The sequence below is a fragment of the Anastrepha ludens genome, chromosome 6 (genome assembly GCF_028408465.1).
Source record: "Anastrepha ludens isolate Willacy chromosome 6, idAnaLude1.1, whole genome shotgun sequence".
Lineage (NCBI taxonomy): Eukaryota > Metazoa > Arthropoda > Insecta > Diptera > Tephritidae > Anastrepha > Anastrepha ludens.
This window is the reverse complement of record NC_071502.1, coordinates 121,329,612-121,351,381: the sequence shown is the minus strand read 5'-3', so window position 1 is coordinate 121,351,381 and position 21,770 is coordinate 121,329,612. Positions and strand designations below refer to the sequence as shown.

At 36.7% G+C, this 21,770-nt stretch overlaps 1 protein-coding gene across 8 annotated transcripts in view; it reads right to left on the bottom strand.

Moving 5' to 3' along the window:
* The window catches only part of LOC128868305 (probable serine/threonine-protein kinase nek3), a 339,477-nt gene that overhangs the window by 200,443 nt on the left and 117,264 nt on the right, over positions 1–21,770 (bottom strand). For all 8 annotated transcript variants that reach the window (XM_054110227.1, XM_054110228.1, XM_054110230.1 and 5 more), the window contains one exon: positions 19,480–20,531. In XM_054110227.1, the coding sequence (XP_053966202.1) occupies positions 19,480–19,481 (2 nt within the window). In that variant the 5' untranslated portion in view covers positions 19,482–20,531. The remainder of the gene's footprint in view (positions 1–19,479; positions 20,532–21,770) is intronic.

Genomic DNA, 21,770 nt, shown 5'->3' with positions numbered 1-21,770 from the left:
TTTCGCTGTGATTTGTGTGATTGTAATACATTTATGATTCTTGTTCAAGCGGTTGTTACGGCAGTCGTTGGAGTCGGCGTTTTTGTCGTTTTCCCCATTTTTCTGGCAGAACAACTCAATTAGATGACAACATTTGCTGATAATGACGCGCCCCGTGATGAATGCGTAAGTGCTGTAGTGGATGAGCGCATGTGTGTGAGTGTGCGGGTATGTGTATTGTATGTAACAACTGTCAGCGGAATGAGGATAACAATATCGTAGGTGACGTTGATATTGTTGCTGATGTTGATGACATAAAATATGACGCGACTCATTATAATAGCTGAAAATAACAACAAAAGATAGTAAAAATGTACTTAAAAACCAAGACAAAAAAGAGTGAAAAATATGAAAGAGTGGGAGACGATGACTTTGGTAAAGTTTTCTTTATTACGTGGTGGAATAGTTGCTAAAAGAAAGAAACCACCTGCCGTAATAGTTGTGTTTAGATGCAGTTTGCCACGGAAGTGTTTTTTCAAAGGGACACAGTAGTTTTTAATTTTTTCTTTTGTAAATAAATAAAAAAACCTTCTCAAAAAACGGCTTCTTTTCATTAATTCAAACTCGGCACTGAGCACTCATATTTTATTGTATTTTGTGTGTAATTTGTAGCTTTTAATGAAAAATACGAATTTTTGCATTTGTTAACTTGAGACACGAGGTCAAAAAGAGAAATGTAAAAATACATTGCACTAAAATATTGTGCACTCCCCGTTAATGGTGAGACTTTGTGAAATGCACATATTTTACTCTAACGATGTTTGTTTATAATTTTAAATATTGTTTTAATTCTTTTGTAAGTGGAGAATTTGGGGAGTATTATCAAAAAACTTAATTTTGATCTGTAAACTTCAAATATTCCAGCAAATACAAGAATTCAATGATTTTTAGAGCCTTTAGCAAATTTTTTCAATGTCGATTAAAAATACTTAGAGCATAAGTAAATTTTGTATACAAAAAATCGACACCAATTCTATCGATAACTGTGTCACTCTATTTGTACTATCGCCACTTTTAGCCCATTTACTTCTGATGATTTCCGTCAATTAATTTGTCATTCAATGGCATTCATGTTTGCACTGGCGTCAAGTGTCCTCCTACCCACCTATTATATACTTTCTTCACACATCCATTGCACTTAAAGCTCACTTTCCAACATTTTGCACGTTTTGCCATTTTACAATTTCATTTCGCTACTTCTCCTTCAGCAGTGTATTGCAATGCGCATTTCACTTGTGGCCACAAAACTAAAGAAACACTTAAATTTACCAGTCGGCGTCTGCGCATGCACAACGGTTATCTGTGCGTTCATGCCTCCGCATAATTCACCGGTGCCAGTGGCGGTGTGTTTGTCTTGCGTTTTTTTGTTTGTTTATTTCTTTGATTTGGTCGCTTGGCCTTCCTTATTCTACTGGTTTAAGTGCCGTTTAGTTATTTTGCTGATTTTATTTTTATGTTTTAATAATTTTGCCATATTTGGCTTGAGCCTGAGTTAGTTGTTGTTTTCGCATTTTCTGCTGTAGCTGTCATATGCGTATAATTGATTTTCCAGGCATGTTTCGCCTGTCACTCAACTCAATGTGCGTTCTGCTGCAAATTGTAGTCATTTTTTTGTTCCCTATTTTATTTATTTACTTTTTGTGTCGTCGTTTGACTGGCATAACATGCTGATATGTCATATTTATGTCAGGAAAGAAGCACTGTTGTTTTTTAACATGCGGTACGTGGTCATTGCTATGAAATTTGGTTAAATAATTTCCAGTTGATATTCGCACGTTGTTTAGTTATGCGAATATCTTTTTAGAAAAGTATTTTTCGAGAAAGAAATGATGCCAAGTGGGCTTGTGGGTGAGAAATGTGCATTTAAGAAGAATTGAGTCGACTTTTAGTGGGTGGAGACTTTCGACGAATGTTATGCGCTTTTATTATATACGACAGTATCGAATATCTTACTTAAATTTTTTAAGTTTGGGGGAAGAAAATACTTTGAAGACTTTTAATTTTATGTTTTTGATGTATTGCTAATGAAATTTCTAATTTTAAAATATTGGTAATCACTGCAGCTTGCATGAGGCACACATAATAGTTCTAGGTTTGGTGCTTACTGCAAATTTGAAAAATCGGCGCATTTAAGCAGGTGCAGATTTCTAATTATGACTTGAATGGGATTTCTATGAAAATAATATGATATTAAAAGGAGCCGTCATACTTTTGGCATTTCCATTTGCAGAAAAAACAAAAGGCACACATCAAAAGCTTAGCATAAGTCTTAAAAGCTGTAAGCGGCAGTATTATTATTTCAGTTTATTTGTTTATATAAATAGTACATAGGAAGACTAAGGTCTTTTAATAGTACTTCAACAATATGATAAGCAACTGGAATATTTTTAACATACAAGTTTCTTATTCTAAATTTTACACCAGTTCATTTACGAATCAATCCAATATATTTAACTTAACTATAATAATAAAAAGAAAAGAAGCAATAGGAAAAGAAAAGAAGGATTTAGAAAAGAAAGAACAAAAGTAGTAATTGGAGAATGTAGAGAGAAATTTATTGCCCTAATTTAATGCAATCAAACACTTTTAAAGTAATTATAGACTTGTGCCCTGAAGTTAAATCTGTTAAGTCCAGCCTTCACAGTGTCGGGTAATGAGTTCCACACTTTAACAGCGTTAATGAAAAATAATCTAGATGATGGTAGGTAATTAAATTTTGGAACGATGAATTTGTTGTGTCTGCGAGACCTTATTGGTATCAACTTCTCTGTCAGATAGGGAGGACGCTTGAATAATGTAAGTTTGCACAAAAATATGCAATTTCTAGAAGACAAATAACTATTAAGGCAACAGCCCAGTAACCTTGATCGCCATGCAGAGATATGGCCATATCTGTCAATCCCATATACATACCGCGTGGCGTTATTAAATGCCACATTAAGTTTATGGCAAGATGTGGAGTCGAGTTTGCTATATACCACCTCAGAGTACGTAATGAGAGCCATAATTAGCGGTAGAACTAATTTGCGCCTCGTTTTCTCTGTCGGGAATGTTGCAGAGACTCTCAGCTTACGCAATATAGCATACATGTTCCTCACAACTCTATTTATATGGTCAGCACAGGTAAGTTTTGTGTTGAGAATAAACCCCAAATTTTTTACCTTATCCATAAAGGTAAGGGAACTTGTACCTATCCACAATTTAGGGATATTGTCAACATGCACAACACTATTACATGTAGGTAAGCCATATGACTTTGACGCGTTCAGACGTAAAGAGTTTTCATTAGCCCATACAGAAATAGCAGACAAATCACTGTTTATTTTGAAACATAAATCTTCAACGAGACCAATACGACTGGACAAGTACAATTGTTTATCATCATGGACATTCACATACTGACAAACGTTAAAAACATCATTGACAAAAAGACCAAGGATAGACCCTTGCGGAACACCAGTGTGTACGTGTCTAGACTGAGATGTTGATTTACTGGTCTTGACCTTCTGCGTTCTGTCTCCAAGGTAGCTGGCCATGAGCTTCACCGCACTGTCTTTGAAGCCGAAATAGTGTTTAAGCTTCAAACATAACAATTTGTGATTCACTGAGGCAAATGCTTTAGAAAAGTCAAGTAAGCAAAGAAGAGTCAAGTCTCCGTCGTCAAAACTAATTCTAATGTCATCCAGTATTTTAACCATTGCAGTCGAGCAACTGTGACTTTGTTTGAAGCCAGATTGTAGTGGAGAGAGTAGACGAATGTTCTGTACAAATGATGCAATTTGCGTGGGCATCAAGTTTTCGCAAACTTTGGAAAATGTGGGCAGTATGCTGATAGGTCAATAGGTATATATTTGTCTTGATGTTGCTCCACAAATGGAGGAACCAGCATAAATAGCATTTGCCTTTTTAGCGACTGGGAAAACTATAGCCTTTTTCCATACTGCTGGGAAACATGAACTAGTCAAGTAATAGTTTATTATATGGGTAAGGGGTCCTATTATATATTGGATGACTATACGGACGAATTTTAGCGAGATACCATCGTCGCCTATTGCATTAGACTTTATTTTGGATAAAGCTTTCAGGACATCTACCTCACAAACTGTCATAAATCGAAATTGTTCTTTTAGAGTAGCACAAGGTGAGGACTCTTTTAAAGTAGGAGCACAATTTGCTTTCTTACCAACATTAATGAAGTAGTCATTAAGTTCATCAAGGTCAATCTCACATTCGAGACTTTCCTTGCAAGAATTTTAAATTTTTTTATGATTATTATTACTGCGGTAAGCGGAAGTCATCCTTCAACCATTTCCTGTATTGGTTTCCAATTCACTTTTTTTGTTTTTTTTTTCTTGTATGCTTATAGAGTATTTGTATTTGAATGAATTTTAAAACATTAAAGCCAGCTTAAAGTTGGCAATACTGCTGTTTAATAAAAATTCTTGAAAAACCAAAAAAAAAAACTTTTCGAAAAGCAAACAAAAATTTGTTGCTCAATTTTACCCAAGATATGCCTTCATAACGCCTTTGGCACAACATCCAAAAAATTGGAGAGTTTGAAGACTTTTTCAACATATACAAAAATTCACTTATTTGTGTAAAATCAATAGAAACTTTTAAAATTACGCAATATACATATTGCAATGGTGCCAAAAGTCTTACAAAAATGTGCACATATTCATGAGAACTCTACTTTCCTTGAGCACAAATCGCTTATTTTCTATGAAAATATGGCTAATGTATTTTAGGCAATAAAATCTTACGACAGGCTAATTTAGATAAATGTATAAATAATTGATTTAAAGCTCCCTACACAAATGGCAATCGTGAGTAAAAATTTCAATTTGGATTTTCATTTCAACTACACGTCACGCACGGGCATGCATAAATCTTTGGGCATAACACTTGAACTGCAAAAATTAACACGAAATTTAGCACTTCACAAATTCAGTTCGCTCACAATTCAACTAATCCTAAATTACAGGCGATAACTGTAAATTCTTGTCGACAGCAAACGTCAAATGCCATGCTCTTGAGTAGCAAATCACAATGTGTCTGCAAACCGCCCAAAAACCACATAACACATATGGCAACACTTAAAGCAACGGCAGCAGTTACGTGCACAACCAGCCGCTAAAAAATATTAGAAAATATTCCTCTAAGCTTTGCAACACTAATAACAATCGTTTGAAAAGCTGAATGACCACCAACACATGCAGCAGTTAAATTTTCCAATTAGCTGCATTCATGTGCTAAAATGTGGCCGGAAAAAAGCGAAACAGTGTTTGCAACATACTTGCGAAAAATCGCTCTATATTTAAATATCTCCAACTAATCAGCGACATTTGCCAATCCAGCTGCCAGCCGCGACATGCAGTTCCCGCGTCAAGGCGGCACATATCAGTATCTCACAGATACACGTCGTACAAGCGCTGGATATGCAAATGCGAAGCGATAGCGCTGGCGAAAGATAGCTGACAAAGCGATAGGTAAGTAATACCTAAGTATAAATAAATATGCATCGTACACTATCTGGCCATGTTATTTAATGCTGTGAATTTACACTTGAGTTATTCAATTGCAAACGGCAATCGATAATGCAAATGCGGTCACCGCCCACCCCCCAGTTTTCTACAAGCAGTACATATATTTCAGTTGAATTGCTCACATCATTTAGCGCTGCTTGCCAATTATACAGCGCCAACGGGTGCAAATAATTTCTAATGACTGCCGTCACCGCGCACACCGCCTTTTTTAATCTGCATAAATATTTAAACAATACTCTGCCATATGATAATCACTGCTAATACGAGTATCAACGGCTAGTAATAAATTGTTTGAGAATGTCATTACGGCAGTCACTCGGCATCTTGGCATAGTAAGTTTGAGTAAATTAAGAAATTAAATAAAATTTACGCGACACTTTTACGGGCGATTTGCTGGTTCGCTGTGTAGTAAGAGGCTTTTTGTTGTTGTTGTGTCATGCACGCGTTAACTAGCTGTGCCGCGAGAGCAAAGTAACGAATATCCGTGCCGGTGCCAAGCGACTGACATCCGTTGCACCCATAACACAGTGTGCGCCGTTGACGAAGATGATGATGATATTCCAGCTAAAATGACAGATCAATTCGCACTGGGATTTGCCGTCCTGCAGTGCTGTATTATAAGTTTGCCACTGCACATACATATCGATGTATGTTCTGCACTCTATTGCCAGAATGGCATTACAAATTGTCAACAATAATTTATTGCTGTCGCCGTCGCCATTGGCTCAGCGTCGTCGGCGTGGTATTGGTTGTCAACGTTGATATTAAATGACAAAAGCGTGTAAATTATCTAATTCACTTGTAACTGATGTTGTAATTATTAGAACTCAACTGATTGTTTAATTGAAATGCATTTTATTAAGGCGTATCCACATACATTTTATAATTCGTTACTAATGGCCGAGTGCACAAAGTGGCGCTGATTGGCCTTTGAAATGTTAGTTTTAAGGCAGGTGGTGACTACGACTAGATTTATGCATCGTTTTACCAAAATGTTTCGTAAATCAGTAAAATGTATAGAAAATGATTCTAGGGCAATCGTTAAACAGAAAATTTATTGGGCTTAGTAATTATTATTATTATTATAAGTGAGCCATAATACATTGCGACCTCTGATGTGGTCTATTCTGCCCACAGGTGTTTTACCGGACACTACAGTTTGCCAACTACGAAGCCAGCTGCAGAGGCTGGGGATATGGTCTAATCCGTCGACTGCGCCATCTGCGACCAGAAACACCATTACATGGCTGCTCAGAAGAAGTTCATCCTAGGTTCATCCACGATAGATCTTAAGATCGAGGTGCAAAGATTCATTCATCTATCTATCTATGTATATATTTATATAGAAGAGTTTGAAATTCTAATATCTATCTCCGAATGTATTTCTGCCATACAAAAGCGCCTCATCAAACGAACAGCCTTCCGTTCCTAGAAAATTCTTCAATTTGTGAAAAAAATCAAGATGCACAATACGAATGAGAGGAGGAGCTCGACAAACACCTAACAAAGGGGTACGCGCCAATTATATATATACTTATATATTATATATATCGCAATATAATATGAAGGTTGTTTGAAAAGTTCATGCTAAGTCAGAGAAATGCCACTACTGGCTACGAAGTTATGCTAAACCTCATACTTCTTTGTGTCTTACATTCATTTGAATCGAGGAAGTCGAGTGGTTTTTCCTTTTCTATCCCGGCAACTCACCAGCTCACGCCTCAGAAGTTGTGATAGCAAAATTAATGATAATAGGGTTCCAACTCGTTTAACATTACCTCTATTCTCCAGACTTGGCTTCCTTGATTGCAGAAACAAATGGTTATTTTTCAGATTTGGACAAATCTAAGTTGATCCTACGGAAGTGATCAACAAACTAGAACACTGTGGGGCGAAGTATATAAGCCAAAAATGAGATTATGTGGAAAAATAAAAAAAAACCTCCACTGGAGATAAATTCACTTTAATGAACCGGTTTATTGCTAGTGAATTAAAACCTGGCTAGAGAATATATGATGAACTCGACGTTGGCTCAGGAAGAGTTAACTGTTCCTCACTGCATGTATTTTGCGATAGCTGGAAACTAGAACATAATTTCACAGATGAGATCTAATGTGTTTCTCATTTTAATTTTTCTTCAGTTCTGAGCCTGCGTTGAATTAAATGATTTATAACCAGCTCGCCATAGCCGATGGCGCAAAGTAGGTGTGAATTTCAGGTTCAGCCGCAATACAGTTCCACTTATTAATCAAGATCTGTAACCTTACACCATATATCAAAGCTCTAACCCAGTAAAGTCTTCCAAATAGCACAATATTTTGCACACTGAGCAGGTACGCTCTCTCTCTCACTTTTTTTCTCAATTGGGTTTACATTACCTTCAATTTTTATTTTTAAAGTTTAGTTTCAATAAGTGAATTTGTTGTTGATTAGCCTGATAGCTTTACGTAAAATGTAGTAAACACTCACTACTTGATTGGCAGCGGATGTGTGTTACGTTTTTTTTACCCGTTTTCAAGCATCTACTTCTATTTGCTAATCCAAGCTGAAGTGCTCTATGATATAACTCGTATCCAATTGCCTCCCATTATATTATATTGTGAGTGTGATATGTTTATGCTTGGAAAAAGATTCAAATTCATGAACTGGTAAGGTGCTAATTTGATCGAATTTTGCCATTTGCTTTAGCTTATTGCAAGTTTTCATCAAGATCTTTAAGTGATCATCGATCTTTGAAGTGCAAATTTTTAAAGATCACTAGTGAAAACAATTTTGGTAAGGTTTTCAATTCAGACAAATTTACACTAGCAATTTTCAATTTCCGCTTGCACGATCGAAAAAAGAAATCAAAAGTAAGGAACATCTGCAAATAATCAGATTCGCTTGCAGTGAATACTGGCTGTGAGAATCGGTTCAATGTGCTGAGAGAGTAAAAAAGTCGTAGTGCTAGTAATAGTTTTTTTTCGATCCTCAAACTATTTAGTTTGAAATCTATTCCATATCACGAACTTTTTTCATATCGTAATGTGGCGGCCGCCTCAGCCGAGTGGACTTGTACCAGACTACCATTATTTGACCTAGGTTAGGTTAAAGTCCATGCAAGAGCCTACTTGGATGAGAAACACAAATTTCGTCCATTATGATGCCATTGTGAGGTTAACACGTTGGCTGCCAAAGCCTTTTTAGAATTTTGATCGTTCAATAGCAGTGTCATTTAACAATTTTGGTCGCCTGAGGCCAATAACTTATTTATGTTCTTTTTTGTTTCTTAGTGCCTAAAAATAAGTTTTGTCTACTCGCGACTTTATTTTGGTGCTAATTTTGCAGTTATAATGGTTTTTTTGTGTCGCACATTTTCGTGCGACATGGCCTGGGAGAGAGATTGTGGGGCCACGTCGCACGAAAATTTGCGACAGTAATTTTTTGTAGTTTTTGAGTTGTATTTGATATTTTTGGTTTATTTTACTTAGTTTTCCACCAGGAAGCGAAGGCAACGAGCTTTTGAAAAACCTCTTGCTGTTATTGATTACAACAAAGCCAAATTAGGTGTTGATATGTATATCCGATCAAATGACCGCCTACGCCACCACTCTCAGAAGCGGTGTTAAGTGGCTTTTGAACTGTTACTAGGAATGTCTGTCGTAAATGCCTTTATAATATATAAAAAGGCTACAAGCAAACAAATTTCAATAACCAAGTTCCGGCAGGAGACTTCAAATGCTTTGTTGGACTTCATGTCTCCAGAACCCATAACAAAAGGAAAACATTTTATAGAAAAAAGAAAGGACGACAACGGAAAAACAATAAGGCGTGCTTGTGTATTGTGTTATGCCATGTCAAAAAAATCTGCTGATAGAGTAACAGCCAGAAAGAGCTTGAAAAGGACCACCACCTACTGCCCAATAAACCGCAACTATGTGTAGAATGTTTTCCTAAATATTCCCACCAGAAAAATTAATTTTTGCACTGATCTCCATTAAAAAATTGAATTTTTAATTTTAAGTTTATTGTTTTTCTACTGATTTCCATTTGAATTTACATACATATATATTTTTATATTTTTTTTGTTCATAAATTAGTTAATTTTTAAAAGACTTAATAAAAAGACAAATTTTAATTTACAACTTTTTTATTATCCAAAAATACCATTAAAAATACACAACGGCCATGGGAAACACACCAAAATGTTCACCACAGGCCAGAGAATCCAAATTCTATGTAAAATTCCATATTAAAATGAAAAAAAATGTGTGACGTGGCCTCGGGGTAACATTTACGTGTCGCACGCAAATATGCGACGTGGCCTCAGGGTAACATTTAGGTGTCGCATGAAAACGTGCGACGTGGCAGCCAACGTGTTAAAAGAGAAAATACAGAAGGAAAGAAGCGGGTGAGGAGGTTGAAATCGCCTAGTGCATCATCAAAGGTGCCGTCGCAGCAATGATATGTGTGATGGGACTAAAAAACTCCCCCTTCCTTGGAACATAGCTCACCCTGAAACCGCATTACTTCAGAGTGGCGTTCCATCTTTCTCATTACAAGGTATATGCTTGAGTGTCTGCGTGCAGGTGTCGCTTCATCCGGAGTATATTTTACGGGAATCCACTGATGATTTCCCACGATTCCTCGCTGCTTAATATCTTGTTCATTATATTTTCAGTGGTTATGTGACCGACTGCATTCTCCAGCATTCGACTTTCTTGCTCACAACGCTTGTATTGAAAAAAGGTGTGTTCCGTGAGATCCTCGACTGCATCACAGTATATTCGTGTAGGGTTTTTCGCTCTTCCCTGCTTTCCTATTTTTCGAAATACCTGTGCCCTGAAAGCATTTGGGTTGTATACAAATTTACTTTACCGAAGCTGTTACTGTACCATCTAGCGACATCTTTTGTTAGCCTAACCATCCATCTGCCGCCTGTTTCGTTTCTCCAACGGTCTTGCCATAGACTTAGCGTTTCGTCTTTTAATCCCCCTTCTGCAGGCATACTATCTGTTTCTTCCATCCGCTCGTTCTTTTATGCCCACAACTTTTTCCTTTCTAAGACTAGTAAGTCAATCGGTATTAAATCACTTATGACTTGACCAGCCGGCCCTGATACTGTTTGGTAGGCAGTGGTTCATATTATGGAAAAGACTGAACGATGATACCTAAGATTGTGTTAACCACTTTGTGCTACTGATGTAATTCAACAGGTGAGTAGTACCAAAATTGGCTCTAGCAAGTGTAACAAAAAAGTGGCAGGCAAAATTTCTGAATTCATTGGAACTCCTATATAAACTCATCTGTCGGTCAGAGATGGCATAAGACTGCAGGTCACTCCCTTTGCAAAATATATTATACGTTACTCGTCGCAGATGGGCTGCCGGAGTGTGCCTGTTGGGTTTTTTGTTATTAAGAGATATATTTTAAGCCAAAATACCACAACTCAAGTTTTAAAATAAATGCCATGCTTTTACCGTCAATCCACTAATATAAAGTTCATAACTCGTACTTAAAGGTGAGCAGCGTGGGAACGACCTATTTGTGTAAATTATAGTAACAAAACAAATATGGTGTACCAACACCCACAAAAAATTGTCACACCGAATGAAAAAGCATAGCCACTGTGAAAACTCCGACCCACCGTCGAAAAGCTCAAAGTAAAATAAAAATTATGGAAATCCGATTATGACGACAAATTGTGCAAACATGCGCACACCATTTATATCAAAAAAGCCGATAAGATTCACACATAAAACACACAAGCCAAAAAGTTTTAAGCCAATCCAAAAAAGTTAACGCATTCTGTAGCTGCCAAAGTGGCGCGATCCGCAGGCGCCTATCTTGCTACTGGGCACCAGACTGTAAAGTGGCGAGTAGGGGTGGATAAGAAAAGCAGCTCGAAATGTAAGACGATAGCGATTTCGCAACAACAGCTGTGAACTAATTTATCAACCGGTTAGGTGAGGCCCACTGATTGAATGACTGACTGACTGCCAAAGCGGGCCAACTGTTAGGTTCACTGATTGCCAGCGACAAAGGCCCATTCATCAGGCTGATATACGGGCTGGTCGGGCGAGCGGCTGAGCAGTTAAAAGGTGGGCTTCTTAACTTGTAGGATGTTTGATTGGACGGTTGTGCGCTTGACTGCTTTTTCCACACACACACACACACTCAATGGTTCGTTCTGGTTCACATTATGCATGTTGAGGGCCATGCAGAGTTCCTGTCGCTGGACACATTCGATTCGTTACGACAAACATATACGAATACGATATGTCCGCTTCAAATCATGTCACGTCACGTCACGTACGCATTGTTCGGTATTTTGTGCGTTTGCCCAGCAGTCGAGTCGAAAAGCGACCAACTCGCCCGTTTGCCGCCATTAATGCACTTCATCAATGTCAGAATGTATAAAATTCGCGCTAAAAATGCGCAAATATACGTTTTTTCTACTTACTTTGACCAGTAAATAAGATTCAAAAACCACAAAAAGTGTAACATAAAAGTGTAAGAACTTAAAACTTCGTATGAACCTGCGCGCTAACAAAGCGGGTCTACGCGCACGCGCACATTTCAAAGTCAAGTCGACGCCAGCAACACGCTTCCACATCCCTACATACATTCATCAATATTCACACGCCACTACGGCCACACAGCCCCACTTAGGTACAGTAAGAAAATCCACAGAAATCAAAGCAGTGCGCAAATTATACGCCCACGAGCGTTGCCCGACCGGCTGCTGCTGGGCTGCTGGCGGTAGTGAGAAAGCGGCCCACTCAACTCACTTAAATGCGATTATGCGCCACTATGCCGGCACAAAGCCATTCGCTCGTCCGTCCACAGTCGCTGTGGCCTGAGCTCAAGTGGGCCACGCATGCGCCGCATACTCGCAAATACAAAAAACGCGTCCAGCTATGACGTTGCACTATTTGTTTGTGCCTTCTGTGCTGTTTGTCTGTAGCTTTCCTATTTCGTTGCCATTTAAAAGAGGAAAAAAATTGCAGACGTGCCTCTATTAGTGGCAGTCGCAAATTATTTTACAAATTGTTTTCGTAAATGTAGTGCCACGTTGAGTGACGATTTGCCACTTTGGTGCCACACAATCGATGTGGCATAAATGGCATACCATTAATTGGAGGCGACAAGGTTGAAGGAAGCTTCACAAAAAAAGCGAGGAAAAGAAAATCGGAATGAACCGCGGCAACAAACAACAAATTAAAGGTATACGTATGTATGTACGTATGTGTGTAGCTACAAAGAGAATGAAGGCGTCCGTCTCACTTTGTATAAACTATAAGTGTTTTGAAGTGTCTTGTAAGTTGTAAGAAGCACAAAGAGTCAAATTGCTTTGCACTGGAATTTTCGCACATCTTTCCTTTCGGATTGCATTCTCTTCACGTATATACATTTTTCCCTCCTCTATCTGCACTCTAAGTAGATCTTACTTATAAATTTTTTCTGGTCTATTTATTATTATTATTTTTCTTTTTTTCGTATAATTTCTGAGCGAGCGAACACGCGCTTTATCTGCAGATTTCAAACATTTCAATACTTACTCTGTTGCACCTAGCGTGTTGGCATTCAATTTGTTATTACTGTCAATGCTCATTACGCTGTAAAGGGCGTTAGTAGATGTGATCATTGCCAGAGATTATAATTTTTCAATACTTGATTTCGATGTTATTCAAAGTACTTTTATATTTTCTACTCTTCTTCCTCTTTAGTGGCTCTTTCACGTGCTAAGCGATATTAATGCCAAGTGAATAGCCAAGTCCATCTCCATGTGGTTCCTTCCTTCTTATTCCTCCGCTAAGAACTTCGGGCATCATAGAGAATACTTTCCAAACCAGTGCATTTTTGCCCAATCACATGACATGATCTAGCCAGCGGAGCCGACGAATCAAAGCTCAAACAACTCGTCCTGCCATCGTCTCCGATATCCAAAGGTTCATAAATCCTTATGTAGAATCTTTCCCAGGAACACTACAAGGGCCGTGTTGCCATTTGTTGAGCCATTGTTGTTATCGCCCGTAACTACTGCTCCATGCAATAGGACAGGCATGATGAGATACTTATAAAGTATGATGCTGCTGGTTTCTGAGTAGACGAAGCCTTTTACTTTTCAAAATTGAATGCACTGACTTTTTTTGAGATGAGAGGTGATACATAATTTTGCCTTCGTTCACATCCAGTCTCACTCTCCTCGCATCTCTCCGACACGTTTGATCCGCAATAAGGTTTCGGACAAGCCGACTCTCTATCTTCTTTAACTTAATGATGGCGAAGATGGTAGGAGCTGCTGAACTTAGATACTCTTCTACGTATATTTTTATCCCCAGAAGAAAAAGTGAAATCACCATCTGATCAATAAGGATATCTCTTATGGTATAAAAAAATGTGTCATGACGGCATGACCTGTCCGCAACCAGTTCAAGGGCTGGAGTGAGCCAGGATGGTTTATTGAAATTTGAGGTCTGATTGTATCTTTGAGGTTTTCCTAATATATTGTTTTAGGTTTACGAATAATGCAAAACACATAATTGTTCAACTCATACGAGATTTGAAGTCTAGACAAATCTTATTTAATCTCGTTCTTTCACGTTTCTTCCTCTTCTACCTCTCTTCAGACGTATAAGATACCTAAAGCCCAACTTTCCTCAGAATCGTTAGGGTCGTTTTATTTGGCGTGCAGCATTTGGATCTGATAATATTAAAATAATCTATTCCTATGCTGAGGAATTAAAATTGAATTAAAATGTATCACTTGTTTTTTTTGCTGTTGTAGGTCGTAGTGGGCAAAAAAAGTATGGTTTATGGATTCTTCTTCTGGCGGAATCCACTTGAGAAGACCACGGTGGGGAAAAAAGCTAAAGACAATGGAATCAGTGGGTCTTGTGGACCAACTCCAACCTAGCGATCTATTATATGCTAAATCATATAGGCATTGCAAGCAAAGCAGCTGCTGGACCGTGTAGCTCCTCAATTAGATTAAAAGACGCGTTAGGTTTTAAGCTAGGAGTACTCAAAAATTCTTAGAGATTTTTCGTTTATTTCCGCTGAGACCGAACGCTTTAGCATTCCAACCAGCAAATCGCAAAAACAAAAAAAGAAATCAGCTGCTGTAGCGAACTCGCCTTAGTTTGTGTTCTAAGATAAACGGTTTCTTCTCTCACTTCTCAACCCAAACGAAGGATAGATGTCTTTTCAGCTTGACTGTATGAATTTGACGGGGTTCTGTGCAAACTCATGTTTTTCATTTTGCTGAAAGAATTGAGGAAATATAAAAAATGTACTTACTCTCTTCAAAAAAATATATATATAAAATGTATTCTTAGTCTAAGTCTTCTTAGAATCCTCATGAGTTCATTCACAAGTGAACTTCTCTCTTCTCTCTCCCATTTTGGGGATCATTTACTTTCAAATCATAGGTCAACAATTAAAATTCCTTCAGTAAAACTAAAATGAAAACTACAGAGCAAAGCAACAGCAACAACAACAACAATTGCCCTTAATCTTGAATAACAAATGTAAATGATTATTGAACGATTGTTCGACAACGATCGAGTTCTAGGCGAAAACACATCCAATTACAACAACAGCAACAAAGTTCTTGAGCATGGCGCAAAGGAATACAAGTAGCGCCAATAATCGAATCGAATAAATCGCAAAATGTAAATTCAATTTGTAGTTGCTGCAGCTGCAGTTGCAATAAAGGACAGCAACATAAATAACCCAAAGCAATGGCAAAAAGAAAAAAAGAGAAATGGATACAAATGAGTAGCAGCAGCAAAAACAAATGCGAGTACAATAGTATCTGATAAAAACAAAAACAAGCAGCACAACAACAACAGCAACTGCATGTCGCGAGATAAGCCGCCCATGGCCGGTTGGTGGCGGCAACACTTCTCGTCGACGGCACAGCAAGAGGAGCATGGCAATTGGAGCAATGGCGTTCACACAGTAGCAATTGATTGAAGCCAAGGGCCAAGTGGAAAGATCACTCAGATGCACTCAGCCAACCTAGGCAACCCAGGCACGAGTGCATGAGGCAGGCGGGCGAGGGCGTCGCATGAAGTTATCAGCGCTGCCATGGACGACATTGCAACCGATTTTATGTGCTGCTGGTATTTGTTTTTGTTGTTTATTGGACGCTAGCATTTTTGCTTGCTGCCACAATCGCGATGATCGAACATGTAACAACTTCGACAGCTGGTGCATGTCGGCAATGAGTGAGCCACACCGGACAGTTGGGGGCACAAAACGCGTTGCAGAATTCCTTAAAAAAATTTAAAAAAAATGAAAGCAGAGCAAATGTAAATCGATACAGTGAAGAGAAAACGTTGAAAATTAAAATAAATATCGAAAAATGTGTACTAAAAATAAGCGATGGATTGAGTAGTAAGCGCCGCAAGAAGCATTTTTTTTTGGACGCAGAAAAAAGCACAGCGAGAGGCAGTCAGCAGCAGCCGCAGTGGTGGCTTCAACGGCATCACGATCAACTTAGCGAATTTATTGAGTCAGCGGAATTTTAATTGCAGCCAAACAGATGATTTTTCATTATTTGCCAGAGCAGCAGCAACGTGTGTGGCAATTTCCAGCGCGGGTAAACGCGTCAGTATAAAAGAAATGAAAAAAAAAACTTCGAAAAGAAGCGAAAGTGGGAAGCGTATGCTATATATAATCCACAAACAAACTTGCGCCTGTGCTAATGTTGCAAGTACGCCTGCGCAATATGCGAAATGATAAGTCAATTAGGTGCCACTCAAAGGCGGCAATAAGTGGCATTAACTGCGAAAGTTCTGATTTTCTCACTTCAAAAATGCACCGTAGCCAAGTTGACGTTCAGGGTTCCCCCATAAATTGTAATTGCGCCTAAGCGGCTTACACCAGCGAACGTAGACCCACCAAATCGATGCGACTCTTGTCAAATTTTTATGCGCCTGCACTTACGGGTTAAGCGGATTACAATGCAAATAAAGTATACGCACGAGATGTGAATGAGCAGAAATTTTTGTTATTTTCAACATTTACGCATTTTAACTCAAGTCGAATCGCCGCCAGTGGTCCAACTACTACTCGCACTACAATTTCTGTTCAATTTATTTTCAGCGTAAATTAGCAGATTTAATAATTGAGCAATACACAGGCCAACACACACATGCCTACATATGTGTATGTGTAAGTGGTTTTCGTTACACCACACGCCTATGAACTTATCGCGTTTCTTTAAATACCAAAATAATTGCACTTAAAAGTCGATTTCCTCAGAGCCAGATCTGAAGCTAAATATTTACTTTAAAATGTGTGCAGATAAGATTGACTTTGACATGTGTTTGGGCACGCCGAGGTACACGCTGGAACGCGCGCGCATATATCTGCATTATACCTACAAATATGTACGAGTATACTCGTATGAGTATCGTTGATTTCAACGAAAATTCATGATTATGACTTATTTATGATTTAGCTTGAATTTAAACGCTTTGAGTTTATATTAATTTCATTTTTCATATTTCATTCGCGCATAAATATATTGACAAGTGAATACTGTTTGAAAACGTTACCAACGGATTAAAGCGCGGTAGCTTTGGAATGTCAGCAAAAGTTGATACTTGTTAGTTGAGTTTTCGAAAGATATCGGAATGTAAAATTGAGGAAACTGTAGGGTGGCGGACATCAATTGGAGAAAAACGAAAATGGGGGAAAATAAAACTAAATAAATATTTTGTATAAATTCGCAAGATATTGAAAAGAAAATCGAGGGTGCGGTCAAGTGCTCATTCAACACCGCCTTGTTTGTAAAACTTGGCTAGTATCCGACGAAGTAACAAACAAATTCGAACGTTTATGAACCTGTGTCTTCACCAAACTCTTCGCATCTGGTTGGTCAAAAACTAGATCTTAAATGCGATGTACTCAAAAGATAAATATTGCGATCTGAATCTGACAAAAATATAAGCTCAATCGAGTTATTGGAACGGGATAATCTTTAATCAGACATGAAGCTAAAGTATTTGGATGCAAGAATCTTTTTTTATAGCGGGTTGCTGTTTCTTTAATTTTCTCTTTAACCGTCGGTAACAAGTGTGTTCAGACCGCCGCTTCAGACGGTACTTGAAGTGGTCATACACAGCTAGCGCAGCTGTATCATCAGCAAATGTGCCGATTGGGGCACCTGATGAGGTAGGCAGATCATGCGTGAATAACAGTAGTTGATTTATTGTCTTGTTTGATAAAAAAAAAGTGTCAATCGGCAGGATACGAGTTTATAAAGTTATATAAATTTATTGGGATGGGTTTTTTAACTTTGTAACATAGATGACCTTGATCGTACGTACGAAAACCTTACATGGGCACAGCTTAAGGCAAAAGCTGAAAACCGAAATCATTGGAAATAATTTATTCTGGCTCAATGCGCCCAGTGTTCGGCTCGATAGCAATTAATCATCAGCGCCATTACCTTAGTACCGATATTTTTACATTTTTCTGCTAGCAGAAAGTACTGAACTAGCGAGTAAAGGATTGAAATTACAAAAATAAAATAAAAATTGTTTACATTAAAAAATATTCCGCTAGCGAGTAAAATATTGAAATTATAAAAATTTATCCAAAATTTTTGATTAAATAATTTTTTTATTACTCTCACAAAATGCTTCAATAATTCAAGCTACAAATCATTTAATGGTTGAGTTAGGTAAGGAGTGCGTCAACGAATCCCTTTATAGTAAACGCCCTTTCAGACGGCCGGAGAAAGCGCACTATTTTGTAATAAACTCAGATACTAATCCAATTTTTATCACAGATGCGATTGAGGAATTGCAACTTTAATAGTTCGCTCCACTCCTTGTCGTTCCTGCAGCTACGACAGGCAATGCATACATACATGTACGGGCAATGCTGCTGGTGTGATAATTCTTTGCCGCATATAAATCCGACTCGTGCCGGTACGAATCGACTGTCGAGCGAATAAAACCAACCAATAGAATAATTTGGCCCCAAACATGCTTCATGTTTGGACTAAAAACGACGCGATTCTTTGAGGTGTTGGTTCGTTCGGAGTTCTCCACTCACTTGTCTGACGTCTGGGTTGCGCGCCGTACTCATAAACCCTCGTCTCGTCTTCAATAAGATTCGTTTGCGCGCTGGATAAATGATGGGTCGGATTCAGCCTTGGAAAGTGTGGCAACACAACTCTTTTTTACTTACGTATCCAATAATAAACATCAAGGCGCATGCCACAAACTAGAGTAGAAGTTTTGCCTAAACTTGAGAAGATTCTACGATTGTATCGAACATCCCCACTGTCATATGTATCCCAAGTCTAAAGCTCGCACATTTTTAATTTATCGCGAAATCATAAGTACGTATGGCAGACATTTGTCAACAAATTCGCAAAACATTGTTTATACAAATTGTCTTCGATATGCTCATATAACTTTTTGTTCATTGTTGGAGTTCAATGACCCATGCATTGTCATGTGGCTCTGTCCACTCATTCAACTGTCATTTGTTATTTTAATTACTAAACATTCGGAGGCACTCAAAGTGGCGAGCAAAAGATGACACTTTAGTAATAATAAAAGGAAAAATGCGCATATGTATGTGTATATGCAAGTAAATAAACGGAATGAGCATTTTTTTGTGTCAGATTACCTGCAAAAATTATAGGAAAAATATTTGTTCGTTATAACTAAGTTATGTTCATGTGTGTGTATGCATACATAGATAAAACCAACAAAACCAAGAAAAAAAATATAACGCCCTTGGGACAAATGCTCGTAAGTGACATTTTTTATTATAATTAATTATTAATAGAATTTTTATTAAAATAAAACAATTTTTTTTGTAGATGTGCATGTATGTATGCGTCTATTTTTCCCAATTTTTTTCAACAAATTTTCATACTCACATCGTATTTATTTGGCCTCATTGTACCCATTTATTTTGCATGTAATTAAGATTCGCATTCGGCTACGCTTTACGACGATTAGCGACCATTAATGAAGTCCACAAAATAACGGAATGTTTGTCGGTTTGAAAATGCCTTAAGTCTTTTTTTAGTTTTTAATAATTTTTTTTAAATTGCTTCAATTTATTTTTTAGAATGATTTGAAGAATTTATTTAATAGTATTGATATAATTTTTGAGTATGCCTAAAATATTTTTAACCATATGTTTTTTTTTAGTTATTCATTTTTTTCATTTTTCGCTTGCTCTTGTCTTGAGAGCGTATTTTCTTTCGAAGCTGAAGATTTGGTGAACAAAATAAATCAGGCCTTTATTCATTGATTGTACCACTTTTTAAATTTCTTTTCTTGCTTATTCCTTTTCTGCTTTCCAGTGTTTTTTAAATCTAAATATTTTGAATTTTTTTAGCTTCACCAATATTCAGGCAATCATTTAAGCAATCAATGAACACTTTTTTGATACATATTTTATTGAGAGAATACTATTTCATAACTGTTAACTTTCATAATTTTTTTTTCGAAAAATTTAAAATTAAGCGCGTTATACAAAATTATTTCATATTTTTTTTAGGCCGTATTTTATTATATTTCCGCTTAGCACAGTGAGTTTCACAATAAATTTGCGCGTTAGTTCGTTTATTGGTTTGGGTAATTTTTTTTTAAATATATAGGTTAGTGATGCCTAAATGTATTCGATTTGAGTAGATATATTTGTTGCCTGCTCTTTCAATTGAGAAATCTTTCGCTTTGATTAGTTTTGAAAATAATTTCTGTAGTATTTTTTAAATTTTTTTTGCCAATTATATTGAAATTAATATATTTTTTTATTTTTATTTTTCTTGTTTTTCTATTCAATAATTTTAATTACTAATTAGATTTTTTATAAAATTTCGTTGTTAACGTTAGCCAATTTTCGTTCGATTTTAAGCGAGCAGTTGAAGTAGCTTTCTAATTTTGCTTTTGTTTTTACCGGACCACGACTCGCAGTTCATATCTGAAAATGCAAACAGAAAAGCAATTTATTAAAATTTTTAATATTTTGTACAAATCTAATTTTTAAAATATTTTATTTTTTTTATTTTTGCATAACATCGAATATTTTCTGGTTCGAATATGTTTTTTTATATTGACTGAGGTACTAATTAGAAAGGAAATAAAAGAAATAATTTCACACTTAAAGAAAAATGGCCTAAGTCAGTGTATCTTCCGAAAAATTAAAACTAGTTGGAAATTATTTTAAGCGGGACAATAAAATAAATAACACCCTGAAATAAAAACTTTTTCTTGAGCAGCTCATAAACTACATAAATATTTTTTTCTTAGTGTAATACAACAGAAAATTGCGGCTGTCAAGCTTTTCCATGACGAATTCTCATGTGTTGCTATTTGTTTAAGGCGTGCAGCTGGCCCAGATGCATTTGCAATTTTTGGTAGGAGGAAAATCCCGCTTTTTCGGCGGTTATACGAAAATTGTTCTTATAATTTTTCGATATTTTATAAAGTAAAAGGTTGGTGGTATTCCATTCACAAATTTAAAAAACATGTAATTAAAAACAAATCAAATAAAAAAATTTAAATAAAACAAAATTTTAATTAAAAAAATGTTTGTTAAAAAATATATAATTATATTTTGGAGTATACAGTTAAAATCTTAAGTCAGACGGTCTAGATTCTTTCGAGTTATGAAGTCCGACCCACTTTTAAAAAATATATGTAGTTGGAGGCATTTAATATTTTTGGTATGATACGCATCAGACTGAAAAGAGAAATGCTAGAAAATCAAAACAGTACTCAGTACTTTAAGCTAGTAATTTTTAAAATTAAAAAAAAAAAAAAATATTACAATATATTTTAAATTTCCTCGGACAACTAGCAACTTAAGCCATCATTTGACAGCTGTGTCTGTAACTACACTACTAACTACTTTTCTTTCCCTGGACTTTTTTGTTTTTTATTTATTTATTATTCGTTATTTCACAATGTTTTAGCTTTATTCTAAAAGCTTAAAAATAACCTTAAAAATAGAGGTGATTTGGGGAAAAAGAAGTAAAATAAAATAAGATTTCTATAATTATATAAATAAAATTATATAAATAAAAGCAGTCCCCATTGAGACTTCTAATTTGATGTCACAAAAAATATCCCGGAAAAATGACGCGTGCTTGACATTTTTTTGTTTATATGAAAGAAAATATCGTCAGCAAAAAGATAGCCAAAAATAAACGCGACATTT